Genomic DNA, 27,270 nt, shown 5'->3' on the forward strand with positions numbered 1-27,270 from the left:
ACCCTCAATTTTTGGGATTACTTTTAATTAATGTCCATAAAATTTCATTTTGAGAGCTACTTTGGCTATTACATACTAAAAATGAATCATCTTTCAAAATGTTGGAATTTGAATTTTTGCATTTGTATCATCCAATAAGAGAGCCGTTTGGGTTAGTTTAGAGCCAGAGGGTGACTCTGCCACCCGTTGGAAGGTACTTATCGTTGGGGAAAGAATAGTGCAAGTATTTGATTTTTTTAACTGTGTATGTCTGTAGTTTTCAGTAAGGAATAAGGTGCTCCAATTAATGCTTTAGTTCAAAAATATGCAAATGATTAACTTTGAAAGCAAAATATTTATATTATTTTTACGATAAATCAACAAAATGGAGGACACGGAACAAACGGAAAACAATTCCACTTCTGAAAAGCCTATGGAATGTAGTGATGTCGATGAAGAATATACTAAAATTGGTAAGATTAAAAATAGTAATTTTTTTAGAAATGAATCAATTTAGTTAAGGTTTGCACTTAACCTACGAGAATGGCGTGCTCTTATATACCATAATGTGTTGATATGAATCTCTTATTTACTTGATTTTAAAATTGTGAATTGAATTTGGTTTTTAATTATTACATATTTCTCTGTACATTTTGGGTTTGATTTCCTAGATTTTTTTATTTAAAAAATAGGTTACTTAAAAAATCCTAGTACCTCTTTTTTAAGTTATAGCTGAGTTTAAAAAATAACAGTAAATTAACGAAATTTTATTTGTTACATTAATTATACAATAATACTCGTATTTGCGGGCAGTTAATTCATTTATTATTTGTACCCACACCATTGACGTTTGTGGGGTTAGATTTTGTTTTCTCTGAATAAAACTTAAATTTTGAAGGAGCAAAATGTTGAGAAATTTGTGTCAAGGAGCCGTTTTTTGAATGAAAAATATTCTGAATGAAAGGTTGCTTAAATTTGTGATTTTCATTCAGCATAGAAATAAATATTCTTTGTTTATGTACAATTAATTTATTATAATATAGTTTAAGGTTCGTACCTCAATAACAATAGAATTTAATACATAAATAGCACATCCTTGTTAAAAATTGAGTATTGCTATGATTGTAGTGATAGTAAATTTATTCCTTAAGTGGATCCTCCTCTCTTCTCCACGACCACCATTTCATAAAAGTAGACAGTCCTTTATTCACTTTATAGTAAACAGTATCAATAAGATCATTTTTAAAAGGACATTTACGCGAAACTATCGCAAAATGATTGCAAATTTTCATAATGACAAATTGAATCAAATTGAAAATATTTAAAGTCGCTCGAAGACAATATGTATTATATTTACTTAAAAATTCACCGCCCCAAAAAAAGTTTAACAATCGCTTACGATTTTTATTTTTAAACAACCTTCAATCTTATGTCCCCATCCATAATTTTTGTCTTTTTTTATTTAAGCATGAATTTTCATTCAATTTATACAATTTTATCAGTTTTTTTCCCCCCTCAGGCTCATTAAATTATTATGTAATTTTATGTGTGCCTCTGAATTTATTATCTTCTCTCATTTACTACAGTACAATTTGTCACTTAGTCACTTACCACAAATGACCTAGGTTCTTTTTAAATATGGTATTTTACGTATACAACATATATTCATTATTTGTTTATAAATTAATTATTTTATGATGCCTTGTAAATTAAATTTCATCTCATGTCATTAATATTTTGTCTTTTAGATATTCAAGAAAATTTTAGAATTTGCCTTATTGGAAATGTTGCAAAAGATGAAACAGTCAAGGAAGCTGCCAAGGTGATTGAATATTTTGTAACTTTTATTGATAATTTATTTTTTAATTAGCTTGCTTTTTAAAAATTTCTTGCAATTAAAAAATTGTGTAAATAATCCTATCTCAATCATGTGGAGGTTTTATGGGGCAGAATTTGATCATTGCCCACAAAACCTCATCATTTTAATTTGAAGTCTGATGATTCACGAACCACTTTAATCCTAATCATGTTCCAAACTTATCAGTTTTTAATTTGTTAATTCGTGTTGATTGTTTTTGTCCGATTAGAAGATTAGTTATGCGTGCATTTATAATGGAGAAATGATATTCTGAATTGTAAATTCTGAACGCCCTTTTTTTCATAAAATAGGGTACGTCTAAATACGATACCTAAAATTCTAAAAACATTTAGCTGTGCACAAAAAAAAAAGCGCTAGGCGCCAATGACCTCACATATTAGCGCCTTGAATTAAAAAAAAAATTATGATACGCTTTCTTATGAAAATCAATTTACTTTGATATTGTTACTAATTACAACGTTGTTATAGGAGAAAAACCATATCCATCAAAGCTTTATCAATAAATAATGTGCCCATAACTTTCAAAACATTGACAATTTACTGAAAACTGTTTTTCCCTATTTTGATAATGTTTTTCTCGAAATCTATTTGATCTGCATTGTTGCGATAAATTCTTCTAATAATTGGCTTTTTATTTTAAAGAAAATTTCAGAATTTTATCTTTTATAGAAACGAGGAAAAAAGTTGGGTGGCAGTTTTTCTACAATAAGCCATATCATTCAGTTTTCGGCCTCATACTGCCCTATAGTTCTTTGATTTTTATTATTTATTTTATTTTTTATTATTCTGAGACTATGTATTGTATAAATAGGTCAAAGGTTGATGTCAGTTTCAGTAGGTTTTGATTTTTATATTCACAGTTTTTTTAAATAAACTTTTATATATTTGTGCTTTTTAAAATAATTAGTAAATTCGTATTATTTTATTTATTTATTTTTTTTTTTAAATTACATGCTGCTTTTAGGTTTTTCAAGTATCAGTTGAATTATCTGAAGATGGTTCGGAATGGATTGATGCGCCTGCTAATTCTACAGTTTTTGTGTTAGAAGATTTTTCTGGGCCATTATTTGATTCTCTTAAAGAAAAGGAACATAGGTAATATCTACAAATTTTTATTTTAATCCTATAAATTATTGTATGATAGATTGGAATGCACACACTTTTCTGCATTTATCATCTACATCTTTTCTATTAACCAGCTCTAGCGTGCTAGAAACTTTTAGCAAGTTGCTTTTTATAAATTTATTAATATTCTTTCACTTTCTTTGCCTTCGCAAACTGAACGTTTCAAATATTTCGAAAATATACTCTGGAAAGATAAAACAGCTAAGGCTGGAAACATAGTGGAGCGGCGAGCAAAGCGGCGATGATAGCTGCTTCAAATCAAAGAGAGCGACGAGCAGCGAGCAAAGAGTCGCATGCACATAGTGACGAGTTTAGACGCGTTTCTCCTTTCGACGAAACAAGATGGAGGAACTATTTCTATATGAAAATTTTTCGTTGAAACTTTGGTATTTATTATTTAAACTACTACTGCAGCTTAGTAGTAGGAGCTGCAGTGTACATGACATAAATAAGTCTAGAAATGAACTTGGTGAATTTCATCACTTGTACCATCAACTTCGGGAGCATCCTGGCAAGTTTCATGCGTATTTTCGAATGTCTTTATCAACATTTGATTACATACTAGCCCAGTGTAACCCCATTAATCAAAACCAAATTTTATTGTTTTTGAGTAATACAACTCACAACTAGAGTTAAGCACAATATAGAAAAATTAACTATGTAGGTTATTAACTAAATACAAATCTGTGTAACCCCATTAATCCTAGCAGTTACTTTAAGATAAGAAAATCAACATAAATAAAAATAAAATAGAAATATATGCAGATAAAAAGAAATTAGTCAATTAAAAGAACACAATAATTTTATTAAATCACTACACCATGATTTGTCGTAAATTAATGTTGTTCACCTGAAAAACTGGAGTAGTACGACGCTACTGAAGAAGGATTGGAGAATTCGTTCTGATTAGAAGTAGTTGGTCGTGAAAATGTAATTTAATTTTGCCTAGTATTTAGATGAAAGTTAGCATTAAGGGAATGAGAACCAAATTAAATGTAGCAAAAATTACCTGAATTCTCCATTAACTACTAATTGTTAATTAATTTTAACTATTAATTATTAATTGTTAAAAACTATTGTAGCTTCGCAAATACTGTGGTCCCACAGAGGTTTCTTTAAACAAACAACCAATAAATGTATCAATATCCATAACCTTTGAAAAATAACCTTTAGAAATTGATTTTTTATTTATTTTTTTCTAACCTTAAAGTAACTGCTAGGATTAATGGGGTTACACAGATTTGTATTAAGTTAATAATTTAGTTAATTTTTCTATATTGTGCCTAACTTTTGTTGTGAGTTGTATTATTCAAAAACAATAAAATTTGATTTTGATTAATGGGGTTACACTGGGCTAGTATGTAATCAAATGTTGATAAGACATTTGAAAATACGCATGAAACTTGCCAGGATGTTCCCGAAGTTGTTGGTACAAGTGATGAAATTCACCAAGTTCATTTCTAGACTTATTTATGTCATGTACACTGCAGCTCCTACTACTAAGCTGCTGCAAATACCAAAGTTTCAACGAAGAATTTTCATATAAAAATATCCATCTTGTTTTGTCAAAAGGAGAACGCGACTAAACTCGTCACTATGTGCATGCGAATCTTTGCTCGCTGCTCGTCGCTCTCTTTGATTTGAAGCAGCTATCATCGCCGCTTTGTTCGCCGCTCCACTATGTTTCCAGCCTAAGGGTACGTTCACAACGGAGCTGTGAGCATAGATGATAGCAGTGATGCAACAGCGCTTATAGAATAACCTAGTACATTCTTATGTGAGCGTGCACAACGAAGCTTCGACTAGTGGCTCATACTCGCTGCTATAAACGAGCATAGATGATAGAATTGAATTTTTCATTTTTCTGCTAGCTGAACTCCAGTATCGGAGCTTCAAAATGGACGTAGAAAAATTAATTAGTGCTGTCTTTACTCATTATTCTTGGTTATTATTTTATTATTTACTTTTAAACAATATTTTGTTTTTTAAATCGTGCTTACATTTATTTTCATGTGTATTTATTTGTTTTTTTTCAATCTAATCATTACTTACCTAAGAGTAATCACTAGTTTTTCTTCTATGGTTATAGGATTTCCATGACAATTTTTCCAAAGTTTTCTTAATTTTGACCTTATTTTTTCTAAAATATAGTCGAATGTGGGTGGACCCATCCTCACATATTCAAAAAAACGATCCGGATAATTTCTAAGTTCCTTATATAAATGGTGAAATTCGCCCAAAATTCTTCGTTTTTTATTTATGGTATGTACATGATATTTTCTAAAGCGTTTTTTCTTTAAAATATACCATTTCGTTGCTGCTGAACATAAAAACTCTTCTTCACTACTCGGGCATGTTGCATGTATCACAGCTCCGTTGTGCACACTAATCAGCGATTATATTTTACTCTATCAGTTATCATCTCTGCTATCATCTATACTCACAGCTCCGTTGTAAACGTACCCTTGGTTTCTAGTGAGTAAAATAATACATAAAAGACGTGTGACAAAAATGAAAAAGCGACGACACTTTTTAAAAAGATAAAGAAGATAAGAAGATTCAAAAATTTATGAGTCGGCTATCACAGAATGCTGATGAAGTGATTTCGAAGGATGGATGCCCTTTTCTTTAATGTGATCCGAGGCTAGTCAGAAAAAATTTAAGTTAAGAATGGTTTGGGACAGTAATTGTAGGTATGGGCAGGTTGTACGAGTTGGTGTTGTTTAAAATGAAATTCTATGTAACAGAAGTGGGTTAGCTCAAGGAAAAGTAAGATTTTCAGGTCAGAGTGGAAACTGTGATTGTTAACGTAGTATGGAGCGTTAACAATTTTTGATGCATAAAATTTTCGATTGAAGAAATGGGGTGCAGTAAAGATTAGAACGTTTGGCTGTCCCGTTCAATTCAAGTCCATATGTGCAAATTAGGGCTGTGTAGAGTTCCATTTTGTAAAGCTGAGTCAATCTTAATCAATTGTCGCGTATTCTTTTCTTCATTCGATAGCTAAGTTAAGTTTCTGTCACTTGAGAAGGGATTCAAGTGTTTGTCGAGACACAGTTTGGGATATCTGTGTAGAAAGTAGGACTGTAAATGTGTGGTTGACTGAGTATTTTACCATTGAGGTACAGATTATGAGGTGGAATCTGGACTAATTCCTTTTCCTCAATTTTTACAAAGGGTAAAAGAGAGGGTCTGGAAAGAGCAGATAAAAATCATTCAGAGGGGATAGATAGTCTATCCTATCTCCAAAATAAAATTGGGGATTGAATTAAATTGGATTGTGTAATAATGAGGAAAATGAAAATTGATAGATTGTACTCCAACTAATTTCTATAAATTATATACCAATTCAGCCTTAATCAAGTATTTCCGAAAATGTATTCTTTAACAACGTTCTCTAGAAATTGTATTATTATATTTTTATTTATTTATTTTTTTTAAATTTTCAGAATATTGGGGCCTACATCATTGAAAGAGTTAGCAGAACAAAAGAAAAAATTACCTGAAAATCCAAGGCCTTTATATAGTTTAGCAATGGAAGGTGTAGTAGTTTGTTTTACAGGTTTTCGCAAAAAGGAAGAATTGGTATTTTTTTTATTAATATATATATTAATATATTCTTGTTTGTGAGAAATTGTGAATTAATTTTTTTCTTTTAATCTTTTAGGCAAGATTGATTTTATTAATTCATAATATGGGAGGCAGTATACGCAAAGAAATGTCACTAAAAGTTACACATCTAATAGCTAATTGTTGTGGAGGTGATAAATATAAATATGCGATTGCATTTCGAGTTCCTATCATGTCTGTTGAATGGGTACATAATGCATGGGCCATGCGCACCCAAGTTGGTTTTAATGCTCATATACATGGTTTCGTAAGTATTCTTTTCTTCTGTTTTAAGAATAGTTTATATATTTTACAAATGTTTATTTTTTTTGGTTACATACAAAAATAGTGGATAGTTTTATTTAGCACTATCAAATGAAAGCAACATCCCTTTGCACGTTCGTGTGGAGTCCTGATTATACGAGGTCTGTAAATTAAGTAATGAGACTGATTTTTTTTAAATTTTTTTATTCAAAAAGAATTACAATTCTATATTGACACCTTCAAAATAACTTCCTTCTGAAGCCACACTGCGCTGGAGACGTTTCTTCCACTCCTCCTGCTGGAACAGCCGTTTCAATGTTTTCGACTGTCCCAAAATGATTTTTTAGATTCAATTGAAAATGACCCCCATTTTCTGGAACGTGTCATTACTGGTGACGAGTCTTGGGTGTTTGAGGACGACCCAGAAACCAAGCACCAGAGCATGGAGTGGCACACTTCAATCTCTCCAAGGCCAAAAAAGCAAGGATGGCGAAGTCGAAGATCAAATGCATGCTGATTTGTTTTTTCGATATCCACGGAATCGTCCACAGAGTTTCTACCTCAAGGTTAAACGGTCAAAACTTTTACCGAGAGGTTCTTAAAGAACTTCGAAAAAAGGTCATTCGTGTGAGACCAAACATCAAGAACAAGTGGGTGTTGCATCACGATAATGCTTCTTGTCACACAGCCATTTCAATAAACGAGTTTTTGGCCAGTAAAAACATTCCTGTGGCTCCTCAGCCTTCTTATTCGCCTGACTTGAGTCCTTGTGACTTTTTTCTCTTCCCGACGTTGAAAAATCACCTCAAGGGAACTCATTTTTGGACAGTCGAAAACATTCAAACTGCTGTAACCGACCAGCTGAAGGCTATTCCAGTATCGGAGTTCGAGCACTGCTATGAGGAGTGGAAGAAACGCCTCCAGCGCTGTGTGGCTTCAGAAGGAAGTTATTTTGAAGGTGACAATATAGAATTGTAATTCTTTTTGAATAAAAAATTTAAAAAAAAATCATTCTCATTACTTAATTCAGACATAATAAATGTTAAATAACCATCTCATCTTGAGAAAAAGCGTTTTACTACATATACTTCGTTACAGGCTGAATACAAATTGAAACCTTTCCATGGAGCTAGAGTATGTTTCCTGGGCTTTCCTGAAGATGAAAGAAAACACATGGCAGATATTCTTATTGAAAATGGTGGCCTACCTACCGATATTGAAGATCCTGCATGCACACATGTTGTAAGCATCATTAAATACTTTAATTTTCCTAGGGATAAAATGATCTCATATTTAATTTCAGTTTAGTAAATCAGTATTTAATAATGCATCGGTGATGGAATCATACTATCCTTCCATAAATACTTTTGTAGGTAAGTGGTAGTCTAAAGATGCTTTTCTCATAACTGCAACCCCACAAATCAGTTCCCTCAAAAAGGTTGTCAATAATCTTCTTTTTTTAAATATATATATATATATATTGCACATTTACATTTTTTCGCTCTCCAGCTTTCCTTTTTTTAACTTTAATAATTTTTATTTATTAATTTTTTAATTGAAACAATTAGGGGTTATGCAATTAACATGGTTCATAAATTACCCCCAATTGTTTATTGCTTGACACCTTCGTACCTTTTCACTTTGCTTTGCATTTTGTACTAAAAATTCCAGGTTTTGGACAGTGCTGAAACATATGAAATATTGCGAAAGGAGATTAACCATCCAGGTGTAAAAAAAAGAAGAAGAGATTCGCAAATGTCGCCTACACAAAACCTTGAATTTTCGCTTATTCAAGAAACTAACAATTGTTCTACGCCCAAATCTCATCTAAATAATAGTTTCATCTCGGTCAAATCAATTACACCCTCACAATACGCAGATTGTGAAAAATTTATTAATACTATCTGTGAAACGACAGATTTTGACGAAATTGGACTTGATGAAAACCTTGAAGATATTTCACCAAATGTTAAAGCAAAATATGACAATAATTTATCTACTAGTAAACTGAATAAGACTGAGTCACCAACTAGGGACAAACATATTTTTAAAACACCTACACGTTTAAATATGGTGAGACGTTCATTGAGATTAAAAACTTCCAATGTTTTGACCAGATGGTTATCAAATTTAGATGTGAATTTGGGCAGTAAAACAGATACCCTTAACCAACAAATCATTTCAAGCAAAAACGGTGTATCCAATGAAACTGAGGGAAAGGAAGAATCTCACATAAATGAATTGGTACTTTGATTTTTTAAATTTTTTTTTATTACATCGAGTAGTTTAAAGCTTTATTTTTTTTTTTACAAATTCTAGATAAAATTTTAGAGAAATGTATATATTTTTTGTGCGTAAAAATCGTAATTTTACAAACGTAACCAATGCTTGAGCTTTTGTTGAATAGGGTTCTAGTCATTTCTGTCCTTTTTTTTAAAGCAAATTGAGAGATTTGAATGCTTTATCATTTGCAGTTGGTGTCTAAGCGTCTTTTTTGTTTACCTTTAGTTATTTATTCTGTAGATTTGTGTGGTTTCGCAGATTTCTTCACTTGGGTTTCAGCTGATAAGGGTGTTGGATATATTAATCATTTTGTTTGTAAATAAAATGCACTTACCTCTTTCATTTTCGTGATCCACGAATTCTCAAGGCAAGTATACTGAAAGTAAAGTTAGCATGGATGCATCAGTTTTTACAGGAAGAGAGATGCGATGAAAGAACTACGTATAAAATACTAGTAGCATGAAAAAGTGTTAGTCATGGTCCTTATTACTATTTACGATTTGCATTTTACCATGGTACTGCACCTAATCCAAAACACCAACGCCGCAAACCTAACAGACGCATTTAGCAATAATAATATTTCTCCAGGAGGTTAATGGTTTTCTTGTCGAGACATTAGGCCCGAACATCTGTTATCGGTTCTTGCTGATATGGAAAATTTTGGACCAATTGGATTCCGTGAACCACCCAAAATGCTTAATACAGAAAATGTATTACCAATTGGTTCCTTTTCAACCAACTGATCATATACGTATATTTCTTTATTTACATATTTCTTTTACAGCGATGTATCAACCTTTCTGCCAATATTCTTACACAATTTGCCTTAGTGTTATACCAGAAACATTGTGGAGGCAGCGTTAGCAGAATTATAAATTCATTCGTTTAATTTGGATTTACTCCTTCATTTTACTATACCGTTTTGCACTAACTTATAATAATGATCCCATTCCACCACAAATTTGAATACTTTTTTGATTATAATTACCTGAATAATTCAACACTGTTTACTCTTTGCTAGATAGTTTTTCGCACGTCACGTGCCAAATTTTCGAAGTACAATTTTCCACATAATACATGTTTTTGGCCTCCAAAATCCGAAAAAAGTTGTAGAAAAATAAGTCTGCGTTTATTTTACTGAACAGTCGAGCTAAAAACGAAAGATGGCAGGAAACCAAAGCAAAAAGTGTTTTTTTTTATCTTGGAGACGAACTATATAAAAATCCTTCAATTGAAAGAACCATTTTTCTAGATGAATATTTTTTATACAATTGTATATGTCTTTTATCTATGATTTTATTGTTTTATTTATTTTTTGAGAATGGCTTCTTCGATTTTGTGCAAACTTCCTACTCATTTTATGTAAATTACTTAAGTTTTACACATTTCATAGTTCTAGGATTGGGTGAACCTGAAGTTAAATACTGTGAGTGCTTTTATGAGAGAAAATGTGCATCATCTGTCAATTAGGGATTGGGCCATCAAACTTGTTAAAATTACGAGACCTTTTTTCGTCATAGTAGCTTCTTTTCGTTTCGGTTTGTAACACCGTATTCAGAGAGACTTTCATTTTCTAGTTTCTATCACCGGTTTCTTGTTTTCTACCTTGATTCCATTCTTTAATATTCCATATCCTTTATTTAATATTTTCATTGCACCTGCATGTATAGTTTAGTTAGTAGTTTTTATATAACATTGCATGAACAATTTACGATTATTACTTCGAAATTCTTGGCTTTTCTTGTTGTTGGTAAGTAATAATTGTTTTCTTAATTGTATATTACGTATATATATCTTATTATACCCCTTTTTTTCGGCTCAACAGTTGCTCAGATTTCGTTAACAATGAAGTGCATAATTTCTGAAATTAAAATTCAATTATGTTACTCAAGTTACAATTTCTAATTTTGTCATTAAAAATTATATTTTTAGAAAAGATGTATCAGATTGTAAGATATTTCTTTTAGGTAAAATGTGTTCGTTACGCTTAGACTACTAAGCCTATAGAGTTCAAAAATCTATTTCTAAAAAATTAGATAAGCTATATTTGTCACTACATTTTTAAACTGTCCCTTTAAATATTTTTTCATTTAGGTTGTTGACGAATCTACGACAACTACAGCTCCGTCTCAAGTACCACCGATGGCTCACCTTGTAAAGGCTGAGTGGTTTTGGGCATCTGTACAAAATGAAGGTTGTGTGCCAGAAAAGGAACATCTGTTTCAAGAGGTTTGTGAATTTCGTTTTGTTTGCCTGAAGTTTTTAGGAATTTGTTATTTTCTTATCTTCACTGACTTGTGTTCCATCTGTATAGAAAGCTTCCTGATTTTTAAATTTACTATATTAGATAAATTCTAATTGAGTAGAAATCCTTTTAAGAACACGAATTGTTACAATTTATTTAGAGTGTTGGAGGCAGTACAACTCCACGATTATCTGTCGGCTCTACACCGGGATCTATCAGAGCTAGGAAAAGGAAACGTCTTCGACAAACTGCTTGCAGAGTTATAGGTGCTTCATCTTCTCCAGCTTCATCGCCATTATTAGATCCAGTTAAAAGAAGATCTTCGGTTACTGATGCAACGCTACTTAGTTGTAGCGCAGGCTCTTTCCTTGATTCTAGTTCGCACACTCATCTTGAAGGTAAACAAAAATTTTTTTTTTTTTGATATGCTGGAAATTATCTAGCTAAAATCAAAGAAATTCATTAAGTTTTACACGTCTTGTTCGATTGACTTTTATTCTTTTATTCTTGCTTTTCTCGCCTCAACCAAAGTTTTAAGGACCTCATCTCAGGCAGAGGAGATAGTATTTGCTACTGTCTTCATCGGTTACACTCAGTTTCTTCGCTTCTTTATCTGTTACAAGTATATCTGGCCTGATATGGCGTACGTTGTGGTCTGTTATAATGGGCTCTTCTTAAAATATTTTCATTTTCTCATCTTCGACCAATCTGAGCGGAGACTATATACATAGTAGAGAGAACTCACAAGTGGAAGCATTAACTGGGAACAAAGAGCTTGATGACATATCTTAGCAACTTATCGGGCCAGAGAAGGTATTCTGTCTCTGTCAGTGCCTCTTCCTGAAATATGCTGTATTGGGTATACTCAAATTCTTTAATAAATGTTTCCTGAGCGCTCTTGTTCTTGAATAGCCAACACAAAGCTCTCTGACTATCATTTATGTAATAAGGTAATGGAACGGTAATGTTCCATATCCCATGCAGGAGAAGGGATTATTTGCTGTTGCACGTTTTTCCCTAAACCTCGATTGAATCCACGATTATCTTGGAAACATCTGGCTTTCTTGAGTCCTTACTATTATTACTGGAAATAATTTTTGAATTATTATTATTATGTTGGATCTATAATCCACAAAGTCCCAGGCCTAACACATAAGTTTCCTCTCGTCATCCCGATTTCGGGCTTTTGCCGTCCTCTGTTGAATTAATAGTTCATCCTGGAGTTTTCTGTCTACCGCGATTGCGGGCTATATTCTTGATCAATAGCTATGTAGAACGTTTTTAAAATCCTACGTCAATTTTTCTAAGTACATTCCACATGATCTGTCCATCGGTGGCTGCCTTTCCTTTTAGCAATGACGATGTCTTGCTCTTTATAGAGCTGGTAAAGCTCTTCATTTTTTTTTCTTTAATGCTTCTTTCTATTTACTGATCTTGCTCATAACTTTTCTTTTCCATGCCGCAAGCGATTTGACACTTTCCTCAGACAAACACACGTCTCGCTGATGTTCTTTAAAGCAACTTAATTGATCAAGCCATTTGGCTGATTTGTGCATTTAACAATTAGAAGTATTTTAGGGTCTTTTTTATGAGCTCATCAATTCAAACAAAGCTCCGAGAGTTCATCAAGATGTCAGTTAATATTTTATAAAGTTAAAAGAAAAAAAAAGGTATTCTGTATAATCCTTTTTTAATACAATCCATTCTCTTTCACATTGAGTGTAAGTAAGATAATTAAACCCTACACTACAAAACAAAAAACGTTATCATAGGATTACTCTTGATTTTTCGAGTAATACGGTAGTCACCATTCATAGAATTATAAAATTCATATATCAAGAAGTCTTAAAGTTCACATCCCTTAAAATCTTTTTGTGACTTCTGTAATTTTCATTTTGTGCCTCAATTTTCTAGATTCTGAAGGAGAAGTACCAGAACAATCTTTGAAAAATCTCAGTGCCAGACATCAAGTATTTTTGGAATTATTGCAAACTGAGTCTAACTATGTAGGAATTTTGAATACTATTATGACGGTAAGTTTTTTTATGTTAATTTTTGAAGTTTGAGTTGGGTATGTGCTAAGGTTTTCTGTTGTTGGGTAGGATAAGGGTCAATCTCTGTGGGTCTTATCCTTTAGGGCATCCATCTCGAAATAATTTGTTGATCTATATAAATGTATATATGTTTATTTTTACTTTCTCTGACTTATTGATAAGTTAAAATATTCCATTATGTCAAATTTTCGACAGTGAGTTTTATTGAGAATGTATCCGTCTTGATGTTCCCTGAGTCTCAAAAAGGTTATAAATATATATAAGAACTCTAACTTAAAAATAATAATAATGAACGAAGTAGAAACTTTATTATAATTAATGTAAATTAAAACTTTATTGAAGTACGGAAAGTTAGTGATGAAAATTCTGAAAGATTACAGTTGAAACCGGAAGTCCACTTTAATATTTTATTATATTTTTTGGGAATTTTTTCGAAAACGTTTCCATCGAGTTTGTTCTTACAGTTAAATGTATGTATCATGTATGTATGTATTCCAAACACTTTTATTCATAGCTTTTACTTTAATCATTTTTCTATAAAAGTTCGTTTCACAGCACTTCTTGGGGAGGGTTTGGAATAGGCTTCTTTATGAGATATCATTTTGTATCTCTGTAAGGCTTTCCAAACGTGTATTATTTAATACAATTTAGAATTATATTTACAACTTTAGGATTTGCAGTTGGAGAAAGTGGTGTAGGTTTTCACCGTTTTGTTAATATATTTAAAATTTTATTTTACATTATAAATCAATGTACGAGGGGGTACCCAAAAAAAACCGGAATTATTTTTTAAAAGCTATTTATTTACAAATTTTTTACAGAACAACCTTATCCCCTTCAAAATACTCTCCATTACAACTAATACATTTGTCCCACCGGTGCTTCCACTGTTCGAAACATTTTTTGTAGTCATCTTTAGAAATGGCTGACAGCTCCTTCTTCGTTTTTTTCTTGACCTCTTCAATGTTGTCAAATCGGTGACCTTTCATGCCCTTTTTCATGCGTGGAAATAAGAAAAAGTCGCACGGAGCCAGGTCAGGCGAGTAAGGTGCGTGGGGCAGCGGAACCATGCCATTTTTAGCCAAAAACTGTGTAACAGAGATGGCTGTGTGTGCAGGTGCATTGTCGTGGTGGAAGAACCAGTCTCCTGTTTGCCACAAATCGGGTCTTTTTTGGCGAACACTATTGCGCAATCTTTTCAAAACTTCCAAATACAAGGTTTGATTGACGGTCTGACCTGGGGGGACAAACTCTGAATGGACTACGCCTTTGGCATCAAAAAAGCAAATCAGCATTGTTTTGATGTTTGACTTGACTTGACGACATTTTTTTGGTCGGGGTGAAGATGACGTCTTCCATTGGCTCGACTGTTGCTTTGTTTCTGGGTCATAACCATAGCACCATGACTCATCACCTTTGACAGAAAGTCTGGATCAGTTTCAAGCTGTTGTTTCAAAGCACGACATGTTTCAACTCGATGTTCTTTTTGATTGTCAGTCAGAACTCGAGGAACAAACTTGGCAGCAACCCTTTTCATCCCCAAATCTTCCGTTAAAATTCGCTGAACCGAGCTCCAAGATAACCCACTACTCTCTGACAGTTGATCAATTGTCTGTCGACGGTCTGTGAACACCAGCTCTCGAATTTTTTCAACATTTTCGTCGATTCGGGCAGTTGATGGACGTCCAGAACGAGGTTTGTCATCAATCGACATGTCGCCATTTTTAAACCGAGTAAACCACTCGTATACTTGAGTTTTTCCCATAGCGTCATCTTTGTAAGCTGTTTTCAACATTAAAACACTTTCAGCAGCATTTTTGCCGAGTAGAAAACAAAATTTCAGAGCTGCACGTTGTTCACTTAAACTTGCCATCATAAAAAACGAAAAAAGAACAAAACAGCGCTGGTAAAAACAATCACTGCAGATGAACAGAACAAGCCAGGCAGACAACACAGGCAGGACTGAACTGGCAAGGAATTGCGCTATACACGTCTAGCGGCAGAAATGCGTACTACATAAGCTCCATGCGCGACAACGCAATTCCGGTTATTTTTGGGTACCCCCTCGTATGTATGTCTATTAAAAACATTGAAATTTTTTTTTTAGCTCTTTAAGGCGCCATTGGAAGAAATGCTTGAAGGTGAAGATCAGTTATTAAATGCCACTGAATTAAAAATTATTTTTGGCAACTTACCACCAATTTATCAGGCACATAGTCAAATGCTAGAAGAATTACGTTTTGCTGCGCAAAATTGGGCTGAAGATGTTTCAATAGGAAATATATTTTTGAAGTTTGTAAGTATATTTTTTCATTTTTTAAATTTTATTCGTAATGTATTCAGCTACTGTAATGGATATTTGCTGCGATACAGTTCAGACGTGCTTGGCTTTTCAAAAATATGATATTTTTGAGCTTTGGTATAGATTTTATGTTTAATTTTTGATATTTTGTACTCCGTTTAACTTTTACATAAATAAACGAATGTCCCATTTATACGGGCCACTTTTGAAATAACCCTTAAACGAATTAAGATATATAAAGAGTGAACCAAACGTTTGTTGAAAATGATTTATGTTGCTTTTTAATGATGGTGTTTTTTGATTTTATTGTCGGTTTACACCTTAAACCGGTGTTAGAAAGAGGCGATTTCTGTTACCCACAGTTTTTATTACTGTATTTAGAAGTACAACAAAAAAAAACGAAGAAAAATGACGTCAATTTCTCTTCAATATTTCAAACCGTTGCCGCGATGTTCAATCTTAAAAATTAAATTTTCATCGTTTTTTTCTTCCTATTTCTCAGTTTTGTCGACTAAACTTTAAAGTGGATTTCCTCACTGATTTCTAATTAAGTATAATTCAAAAGCTGGTAAAACTTGAAACCTACTTTAAAACCATAAGGGATACAAAAAATCGTATAAAACCTGATTAAAACAATGTCCCAGTTTATTAAATCTGTCCGGTAGGACAGTTATGTGAGGGTTGATTGTCAAAAACTGCACGAAAAAACGTAGTGGTGAAAAACACCTAACTTTGACAATACAGTTAAATTCAATAAAATGTTTAATTCTCAGTATTTAACCAAAACATTTTATCTTAGTTGTAATTGATTTTAAAGTGTTTAAAGTAACATAAAAATAATAGATTTGTTTAGTTTGAATCAGTTTCAATATTGCGTCTCTGTATGCACATATAAGCGTTTTTCTCCATCCGAAAAGGCGGATGTAGTTTTAGTATTAGGAGTGTGAAAACGGAAAACAAAAAGGTTGCAAGTACGATTATTATTCCATTATGAGGTATTTTTGTGAACTGAGTATATTTCTTTTGATTTGATTTGATTTGATTTTTTAATTAAAAGCATTTATGTTATTTCCCCTTTGATTTCAGTACTTTACGCGTAATCAGAGTTTTAATGTATTTATTTAATTTTATTTTTTTTAAGGCACCTGATTTGATGAAAGCATATCCACCTTTTGTTAACTTTTTTGAAAACACCAGGGAAATGTTAATAAAATGTGATGAAAGTAAACCCCGGTTTCATGCCTTTTTAAAAGCAAGGCAAACAAGAGCTGAATGTGGCAGACAAAGTTTACAAGAGCTTCTTATTAGACCTGTTCAAAGACTACCTAGCATATCACTTTTACTTAATGGTATGTTTAACTTATTATGACCTGGGGAAATGATTTGTATACCAAAGAGCCAAATAAATATTATCAAATAATAAATTAACAAAATGGTGACATAAGTTTTTCTACATTTTAAGATACTCTGAAACATACATCCAAGAGTAACAGTGATCATACTGCTTTGGAAAATGCTTTAAGTTCAGTTCGTGAAGTTATGACCCATATTAATGAAGATAAAAGACGAACTGAAGGTCAAATGGTTATGTTTGATATCTTTAATGAAATCGATAATTGTCCTGTAAGTATAAATGTATAAGTTAAAGTCAGTCGTACATAACTTGAATAATGAAAATACTTTATAAAAGTAAATTCAATTAATGCACATATTCTATTTTAAAAGTTTAATTCTTTTCCAGCCACATTTAGTGTCTTCTCATAGAAATTTTATTAGTCGTTGTGATGTAATGGAGTTAAGTGACGGATTAAGCGGTAGAGGTGATCCCTTAGTTTTTTACCTTTTTACAGATGTTTTAGAGGTACGTTGCCACCTATTATTGACTAATCAAATTAATTAGCATTAAGTTCATTTTTTACATTTTGTTTAATACTATTTTTTAGGTTTGTAAGAAAAGATCAAAAGCTTTCAATTCGCTTAAAAGTCCTAACACAGCAGCCACAGGGAAACTTCAAAATGGCAAGCCATATAAACATATAAAATTAATGCCATTGGCAACAATTAAAAAGGTCATCGATATAAAAGAAACAGATGGTAATTAATTTAATTAATTCCTCTTATTTTCGGATCAGAACGTATGTTTATTGAAGAAATCGTTTAATCATATCTTTTTGTTTTGTTTTTATCATAATACAGTTCAGCAATACAAAATAATAATACATCAAACAAAAATATCTTCTTAAAACTTGACAGATTTGCTACTATCCAAATAATCTTTGAAGCTTTTGGAAGTAAATCTGTGTACTTGTAAAGCCGTTCCTGTTCTTTCTGACGAAATCTGCACATGCCATGCCATTCGTAGTCAGACCTTTGTTTTCTCAGTCTGCAGCCGCTTAAGAAGTCTACGATCATCCGGATGGTTTCCCGACTTAGTTGTACTGATTAATAAGTAAGATGAATAGCTAACAGTGAACTTTTTCTTTTGTTTTTGGATTTCATTTACCATCCCTCCGTCTTGTTTATCAATGCTTATTACGGCCACCAGTTCTCCTCAAAAAGACTATACTAGCTATACTATACTAAAGCCTACGACTACACTGTACTGCTATAGTAGATACAGATCCACCTAGTCTCGGCTTACTATGTTATGAAACCTTGGATTAGAACCTTAGATTAGGTGCCCGTATCTTCAACGCGATAAGTTAGAGTTTTTTTGATTGCACATATAATTATTAGAAAAGTCAGTCTCCAAGCTAGAGCTAGAGGCTACAGCTTCCTTGAAGTTCCTTGAAGATGTTTACTTTTCGACCTGCAAACTGTGGATCCGTCTCCATGTTGAAAATAAATGGGAATAGGTGATTTACTATTATCCTAGAATAAATGATTTCACTCTCTTCATACCTTTACTAAATTGAGGTCAAGTTAACATTTAATAAAAATATTATTATTTATATTATTATTAGTTTATTATTATTAAAGTTTAAATAAAATATATTCACCTACAATATAATCATTTTCTTCGTTTTCTTTTTATTTGGAAACAAAGGAGTTGCAGTTTTAAATGTTTTACACATTTTTTGTTAGTGGTCTTACCTTAGAGTGTTCCATTTTTTTTTTTTTTTTTTTTAAGAATGCCACAAAGTATTTGCTCTCATGTGTCGTTCCACTCAAGATCTGAAAGAAAAACTATATTCTTTTACAATTACTGATGATGAAGTAGATAAAATTGCATTTTTAAAGACACTGTGTAGGCATACAGCTAATAATGCATGTCAGGCTGATGCAGTAAGTACTTATTAAATTTTTATTGTTAACATAATTGCATTAATTTTTTGGAAAGTTATTAATGGATTCAATATTTACAGGAAAATTTTCTTGCCTCATTGGATCCTCAAACGTTGGACATTGAAACTAGTGATGTTTGCCTTGGTACTTTGGGCAAAGCTTTTAAGTTAGTAAAGATCTTTGTATGATTTTCTTTTGTCTCTTTCGTAGCTTTTCTTCCAAATTATGCTAATTTTATTCTTTGCTTTAAAGTTTGTTTGTTTATTTGCTTTTTCAAGGTTATTTCTTATATTGTTGTTATAAATAAATCTTATTTACTTCGCTGTTTTATTTGCTTTTCTTTCCTAAACCTATTATTTATGCTTTGCATTCTTTCACATTTGCTTTCATTACTTTCCTTTTTCCTAATTTCATTTTCAGCTATTTGCTTTCTATCTGCTATTGCTTGTAGAAAAGATTCTTCGTATTTCATTCTTGTGCACTATTTCGTTTCTGATTCTATTTTTGTCAATTAAATTGGACTCAAACATAAGCTTTTTTTTTCTTCACCAACAATTCCAGATTTGCTTCAAGAACCAGGATGAAAGTTGGTAGGGCATTAAGTTTTAATAAAACACCAAGCAAACTGAAACGAGCCATGTCAACAATGATGTCACCCTTTGGTTCTACCACAAACTTAACACCAGCAACGCAACTTGCTCAGATGAGGCTAGCTAGCTGCACGAACATCAGTGTAATTATCTTTAAATTTACTTCTAATGATGAAGTTTGAAAAAGGTTTAAATAAAATATATTCATCTACAATAATATAAAGTAAATTTGTAATTAAATACAATTTAGAATTTAGTTTAAAATATTTTATTCAAAATTCTGAGGTAGAGGTTTTAATTTTTAATACAATTATAATCATCAATCTCAGCATACTTATAGCCTTGTGGTTCGCAAACCGCGTAATACATCTTTGGCCGTAGATCAGTGTAGCCAATCTGCTGCCTGTTTTAATTTTAGCCTTGCCAGTATCGATAATGTATTTAAATAATTTTTAGTAACTTTTTTCTCTCTGAGAACCATGAAGAATGCTACATCTATCTAAGGGAGTCCCCTCCTAATTCGGTCCTCCAGGTTATTATTTGGAAGTTGTACGGTGAGCCAGCTCCCCGCCTAGAGTAGAAAATAACTCCTGCCAAAAAAGTTCAGGTCACTTTTTTTTTTTCTTGCTGCAGCAGATAATTGCAGTTTTTTGTAGAATGTCATTTTGAATTTTTAACGCATTACTATAATCACATTATAGGTGCGAAGAGACTAGTTGGGAGAAATATCTGTCCTTTCCCCTCAAAAATTGTGGCAAAATTGAAAATAACACATACAAGACTTACTCTCGCTACAATTCTCTAATTTCGTCAAATTTTCTTTTTCGAAATATATTTAATTATTATTCATATTATAGTTTGTATAACCCTGTTTACTTTATAAAACTAAAGAGAAGCCTGATCCTTCCTTTTTCTAGAATTGCCTTAAAATAATTTACAAACCACATTGAAAAAACTTTATGAATAACCTCATTTAGGTTATTGGGTTCCTTCTCTTACAGCAAAACTTTAGGCTCTAATTCTTATATTTACTACAAATTTCGGATTTTAAGTGTATTTAATTTTTTCGAACTGGAGTTGTAAACCTTAAATTTTACTGAAATAGCATTACTCCTATAAAACTGCACTATTCATTATTAAAATAACCATTTTCTTATGCATGCAGTTAAAAAAATGTAAGTTCACTTCTAAAAGATCTCAGATGAAAAAAATTTATTCAGTAATTGCCTCTTGCGAATTAGGATTTTTTTTCCAATTCTAAATTTTACGCGTTTCTTGCTCTTTTTATGTATAAAAAATTAGCCCCTCAGAAGTGCCCTTTAATCGATTACAGCTGTAAGGTCTCTGGATCGATAGCAGAAACAACTACTTGAATCCTTAACCTACTTATAGAAGTTTTAAAACTCTGTACAAACTTAATATTATTCGTTCATGAACTTATTTAAAATAAAGTTAACCTTTGAAGACCAGTCTAATAAAAAAATACTTGTGTTATTGTCCATTTTAAAAATGGTTTATTTACTCAATATTTAGCTATTCGTCAGTATGTATAACATTTTGAGATGAAAGAGTGTGCCAGTACTGGGAGAGGAAGAAGTCCAAAATGACAATCTTAGATTTCTTAGAACGTTTGAGGCAATGTTTGTGACTTTACATTGACCGATTGAAGTTCTCTTTTTGATTAACCATAATTTTTTAGCCGATCTAGTGTGTACCGATTTAGTTGCGTAAGTAGAGTTAGTTCATAAGCAATTGAACAAGAACCAGCTCATAACTAATAATCTCTCGTACTTCTGACACAGCAGCATTTATTGTTTGTTTTTAAGTAGAGAAAATGCTATTAGTCGATTTTTCGTCAAGGTAAATCCTAAATTCAAGGTTCCTCTCATCTCATGCTTGTAAAGGAGACTTGCAGAGTAGCCAGATTTGCCCACTTTCCCATACAAATTATGACTTAAAATAATTTAAAGGAAATGTTTTCATTTTTACTCTTGTGCTGTCTTCAAAGCTGAAATGTTTCCTAATAACTTAATTGCTTTTTTGTTCTTTTTTTTAAAGTAATTTAATAAAGTTTATTTACTTTTAAGGAACTTGCAGGCAATAATTCACCACCACCTCCTCAATATGTAGCACCCATGTCAGTACAACCAACGCGGCGGAGTAAACATTCCTCACTTAGTGTGGCGTCACTTAGAAGATTATGACAAATATATTGTAAGCATTTATTTCTTCACTTTTATTTAAATAATTTAAAATTAAACTGGTAAGAAGATAATACTTGAATTAATCGCCGTAAAGCATTTTACATTAACTTTCGGATTTGTTTGAAGCTGTATTTAAACTTCAAGAAGACCTCAATAATATCTCAGCATGGGCCACGAACAATAAGCTTACCCTGAATGTAGAAAAGATCAAAGCTATTGTTATTGGCTCCAACCCACTCCTTAAATCATTGGCTCCTCTTCCTAATCTTTTCCTTTACAATACCCCAATAAAATATTGTTCCTCTGTGAAAAACCTTGGTATCACTTTCGATCAAAACCTATCCTGGAAAAACCATGTTTCCCAAATCTCTCGTCGTTCCATCCATATCCTTAAGCAGTTTAATAGTTCCCGTCACCTTTTTCCAATTAAGACCCGGCAACTCCTAGTTTCCTCTCTTATATTCCCCCATTTCGACTATGGTTGTTTAGTGTATGGCGGTCTTTCTGGTGATATTGAAGCTAAGCTTAAGCGCCTCATGAACTGCTTCATAAGATTTATTTTCAGCATTTCCAGAGACTCTCGCATTTCGCACTGCTACGATGAGTTAAAGTGGCTTTTTCCTGTCTATCGCCGCCAATATTTTTTGGCTTCTTTCCTTTTTCAAGTCATCCAGTCTCAAAGGCCTTTCTATATTTTTCAACTCCTTAAATTTAAATCCTCCATCCATTCCCGTAACACTAGATCTCACTCATCTGATCTCTATATTCCCTCTCACCGTACCCCATCCTTTGACAAGTCCTTCCTAATACGTGCTACCTCTCTCTGGAAATCCTTGCCTTCGTCTGTCCGCCATGCTCCTACCCTATCCATCTTTAAATCCCGTCTATTCAGTTATCTACTTTCTATTCAGCTTCCTCCGAAATTCTAATTGTTTTAATTTATTTCCTTAATTTCTGCTGTTTTATTATTTTATTTTTACTTTCATTTTCACTTATTATATTTTCACTTTTTGTAAATACTTATTTATTTATTTAATTTCTGTTTAATCACAGGCCAAACTGTTAAGGCCTCTATTTGTTCCTGTATTTATTCTTAGGGGACAATTGTCTCAGAATAATTTCTTTTCTTTTCTATTCTATGTAGGACAACCAGGTTTTTTGTTGTTCCCTTCCTCGCTAAGACAAGAATTTCTTTCCAAAACTAAAAGAAATCTGATAAGTAAAATAGTAAAATAAAATGCTATGTTTCGTTTGAAATTTGAAGGATATATTTTCAATTGAAATTTGAATTCTGGTGCAGTCTTTCTGACGGTCGGTCTTGGACGGATCTTCTAGTTGGGTCACTGTTTGGATCATTCCATCAGTTTTTTTTGTTCTAAAGAATTTTTTTTTTTACATTTCGCATAAACGCAAGTAATCTTGTCGAAAGAACTACATGTAATTTCTTTTCTTTCTTTTTTTAACGTATTCTTTGAAAATGTTTGTGTTCAAGCTGATTGATACTTTTTAAAAATTAAATATTTCATATTAATGTAATTTTTTTTACAGCTATGATTGGTTCAATCCCTGTCATTCATTGATCTTCAGTTGGAAAAAGCTGTTAGTTGCGTCATCTGCATTTCTTGCACGTGTAAAATAGAGGCTACAGTACACACTTTTCGCGGATGATCTATCATTTGGTTTAAGATAAAACAAAATTTTCAGTGTCATTACTAATTCAACAATTTTTCCTTTTCGCGATCTTATGGTCTGTATTCTTTTCTGGTTTCTCTTATTTTCTCTACCTGTGTTACCTTCTGATACTACTTTTAATTTAGTATTACATTCAGAAAAAACTTTTGTAAATATTATATTTATTTACGTATTGTTTAATTCTTAAATATTTATTTTAAAAATTATGTTTAAGTTCTTGTATTATACGAAGCAATTTCCTTAAGAGATAAAAAATATATATACATATATTTATTTTTAATTAAAAAATTAAGCCATGCAAGTGGAATTTCTCCTTCATTAAAATTGTTCCAGAAATTTCAAAGAATATAAGATAAACATTGAAATAATAAAGACTTTTAGAAACATAACTGAACAATAATTCTTAACTCTTTTTTTATTATGCATGTCACTTGAAAATGCAATAATAATTTATTAACTTTTTTTAAAAATGAATTCCTGAAAATTCTCTTAGAATTTTAGTCACAGCGGAAATTCCTCTTGCGTTGCTGTATTTTTATTATTTTCTACTACCACAAAATTCTATTATTTCCATATTTAAAAAAAAATAAATAAATTGCAACGTTTAAGGAATATGTTTTTTTTTTCACACAGAAAATATGGCACCTGGTTAATAATACTTTCTTTTTTTGCCATTTTGATTTACAGTTTATAAATGGTGCTTCCATTTTGATTTATAATTGAATACTCTGCATTATAATTGTATGTCTATAAACTAAAATCTGAGTGTACATATAATTTTTAAATGTGCCGTGAATTCAAAAAATAAAATTTATGGTTATAAGTGCCTTAATTCCAAGTTGTAACGTTAAATAAAAAGTTAATACTCAAAAAGGTATTTTTTGGCCTAAATTTATGTGTATATAAACGATATATATACACGAATATGTTACAATAAAAAAACATGTAATTTTAAGAAATGAATAAGGTACCTTATTATTAATTGAAACGAGGAAACGTTGACACAATGTGTTCTTTTGTGTGTTTATAATTAGCGCATGCTTTATTGTAGAAATTAAATTCTCTTCCTCTTAAAGATTGTATTATTTGTTGATCAAAACGTTTCCTTTAGTAAGCTTTAACGTACTTAAAACAAGATTATTATTAAAGAAAATATAGATCTATCATTTTAAAAATAGTTTTGATTAATCAGTTCTTATATGTTAAAACTGTTATGGATTTTGTTTGACACTGATGGACATAATCTATTCTGGAAATTACTATGCTTTTGGTTTTGTGGGAACTGACAAGACTTGTTTCTTTCTTCATACTCCCCTGCACGCAAATCAACTTTAGCTTAGAGTTTTCCTTTGCTAGTTGCCATCAACTTAATGTCGTCAGCAAACACAAAATAATTGAAATTTATTGCCTGTAAGTTCCATATTCATGAGGGGGTTGCATATTTACAGGACTTGCATGCTTTTATTAGATCGTCCATTTACAGGATGAATAGCGGTGGGGTCCAAAGTATCCCCTTGTCCGACTCCTCTGCTAAAAAATTCCTTTCAGCACGAGTGCCGCTCTTACATAATTTGTGCATTTTTTCGAAAAGCTTTTTACCCTAAGAGTTAGAGCTTTATTTTCTAATGAGGACCATAGCTCGTTCCATGCCATCCTATCAGACACTTTTTTGGGTCTATAAATAAAAGATAAGCCGTATTGTTCAATTTAATGACTTTTTCCCTATTAGGCGTAGTGCAATAATAATATCGTATGTATTTCTTTCGTGCGTGAATCCAAATTGCTCTTCTTCCAGTTCTTTTAACTTCCCTCCTTGATCTTGTTTATAAAATTCTAGGAGTAGACTTTTCCAGGCTCAGATACCGGAGAAATACGATGGCCCTCCTATCGTGTGAATTAGAACAGTGAAACTGAAAGTCTACAATTTATATTGTATTCATTTTTAACTTTTGCTAAGCGGCTTTCATTACTTTAAACAACAAATCTTCACCATTTATTTCCGTGTATGTGAGCAGTTCAGCAGCAATCATGTCGTGACCTACAGCCAATATAAAAACTAGTATCCCTGCCAAAACCTAAAGCGTATTATCTTGGTCTATTGAATGTTCATTAATTTATTCCTCCTTTTTTTTTTTTTTTAGCGCCAATTTTGCTTTATTCTCCTCTTTAGTTTCTAAAATATGTAATTTTCGATGTAAACAAAATATTTTTGATCAAAGCTCTTCCATTTTCGTAACAATTTTTTAAGAGAAAGAGACTCGTACAAAAAGTTGCTCTTAATTTGTTTGAAACACTAATTTGATAAACAAAAAAGTAATAATTATCTGTGTAATTTTAAATTTGTTTAGAAATTTAAAAGATTTTGTCTTACCTAAAATGTTATTTTTCTAGTTTGATAACCTGTGATGCATAATAGAATTATAATATTTTCTTTAATAATGATCATTGTTTATGCAACTGTTATCTGGTTATTTGTACAAATTAGTTGACTAGTTATTTTACTTTTTTTTTTAAATTAAGTGCTCTTATTCTGTATATAGAGAAAAATTTATATTCTAAATTTGATTTTAAACAAAAACAAAAAAAAAGTGTTCAGATTAGTTTGCCAATTTAAATTCATTCATTTTAGTTTACAGAAAATTTTCTGTTAAATCCTCCATTATTTTACTCATTCACAGTTAGAAATAAAACTAAAGTCAAATACATAAATCTATTTATAATCACATTTTAATAAAAATACTTACCATGAATTTTTGTTATTTGATGTTTCAATTCTTACTTGCTTAGGAGAGTTTTTACCCTAAAGAATAAGAAATACAGTTTTCTAATTTTTGGTGGAAATTCCCAGAAAACCACTTTCATTTATTTTAATAACTTTTTAAGTTATGTTACTTAGATGGGATTTGTAAAATCGTTTTGGTAAAACTACCATTCGTTTTGGTCTTTGCATTCATTATTAGAACCATTTCAATTTGCAATTTGGTTTGCAAAGCAGATTTCTTGCTCTTAACGAGACTCTGTAGAGAAATAAAAACATTAAAAATGTTAGTATAAACGAAAAACATAAGTCTCAATAAAATGTTATTGCAATATCTACTGAAATTAATTTTATGATAATAACGGTCGCAGAGTTGCGGTAAAAACTTTTATTGAATAAAATAGGAATTAGTAAGTACGATTAGTGGTCTTCTTGAGATTACTTTCTGGAGTAATATTTTTTTAAAGAACTCTTAAAGCAGATTTTTTTTTTCTGCTTTTGACAAATGATTAACCTTAAAACGTGAACACGGCATAAATATTAACCGATTTACGTTTTTACTTTTACTAATCACAGAGATCAGCTGTCAGTGTTATTTTTTTCTTGTATTAGTTAAAAATAGTTACAAAAATCAATCAATTTAAGATTCTTTCTCCTGTTGTAGGCCAGAAACTGGCTTCCGACTAGTTCTGCAGTATATCTAGATGAAAACTGCTATTTTTATCACCTATAGTTCTTTTTTTTTTTCTTTTTCTTTGTTATCGGTGTGAGGCGTGTTATCAGTGCTGCTGTAAGGATACAAGGCGCCTGTACGCGAAAATATATTTTCCTGATATGGAATTTAAAGTTGAGGAATAAATAAAACCACATCTTTAATTTTTTGCTTTAGTGCGTTTTTAATTTTGTGGAAAATAATGTGATAAATTGAAATAAAATTTCCCACAAATTGACAGAAAGGTATATATAAGACTCATTTAAGCTTCAAAATATTTTTGCAACTC

The 27,270-nt window shown here is 31.6% G+C and overlaps 1 protein-coding gene across 2 annotated transcripts; it reads left to right on the forward strand.

The window, feature by feature from the left end:
- The first annotated feature begins 134 nt into the window (after positions 1 to 134).
- pbl (epithelial cell transforming 2 pebble) lies at positions 135 to 26,261 on the forward strand. Of its 2 annotated transcripts, XM_074124431.1 has the most exons (20): positions 135 to 452; positions 1,728 to 1,801; positions 2,823 to 2,953; positions 6,433 to 6,568; positions 6,651 to 6,860; positions 7,955 to 8,098; positions 8,528 to 9,100; positions 11,234 to 11,368; positions 11,545 to 11,782; positions 13,299 to 13,417; positions 15,546 to 15,734; positions 16,882 to 17,089; positions 17,203 to 17,363; positions 17,482 to 17,601; positions 17,684 to 17,834; positions 18,871 to 19,025; positions 19,106 to 19,191; positions 19,587 to 19,758; positions 21,703 to 21,829; positions 23,368 to 26,261. In XM_074124431.1, exons 1-19 carry the CDS (start codon positions 365 to 367, stop codon positions 21,817 to 21,819), a joined length of 3,207 nt encoding a protein of 1,068 aa, XP_073980532.1. In that variant the 5' UTR covers positions 135 to 364; the 3' UTR covers positions 21,820 to 21,829; positions 23,368 to 26,261. The 2 variants fall into 2 exon arrangements, with proteins under 2 accessions (XP_073980532.1, XP_073980533.1); XM_074124432.1 differs by lacking the exon at positions 8,528 to 9,100 and having other exon boundaries at positions 137 to 452.
- Positions 26,262 to 27,270: the final 1,009 nt, after the last annotated feature.

Source organism: Rhodnius prolixus, unplaced genomic scaffold (genome assembly GCF_049639745.1).
Source record: "Rhodnius prolixus isolate KJV_2025 unplaced genomic scaffold, Rpr scaffold_3, whole genome shotgun sequence".
Lineage (NCBI taxonomy): Eukaryota > Metazoa > Arthropoda > Insecta > Hemiptera > Reduviidae > Rhodnius > Rhodnius prolixus.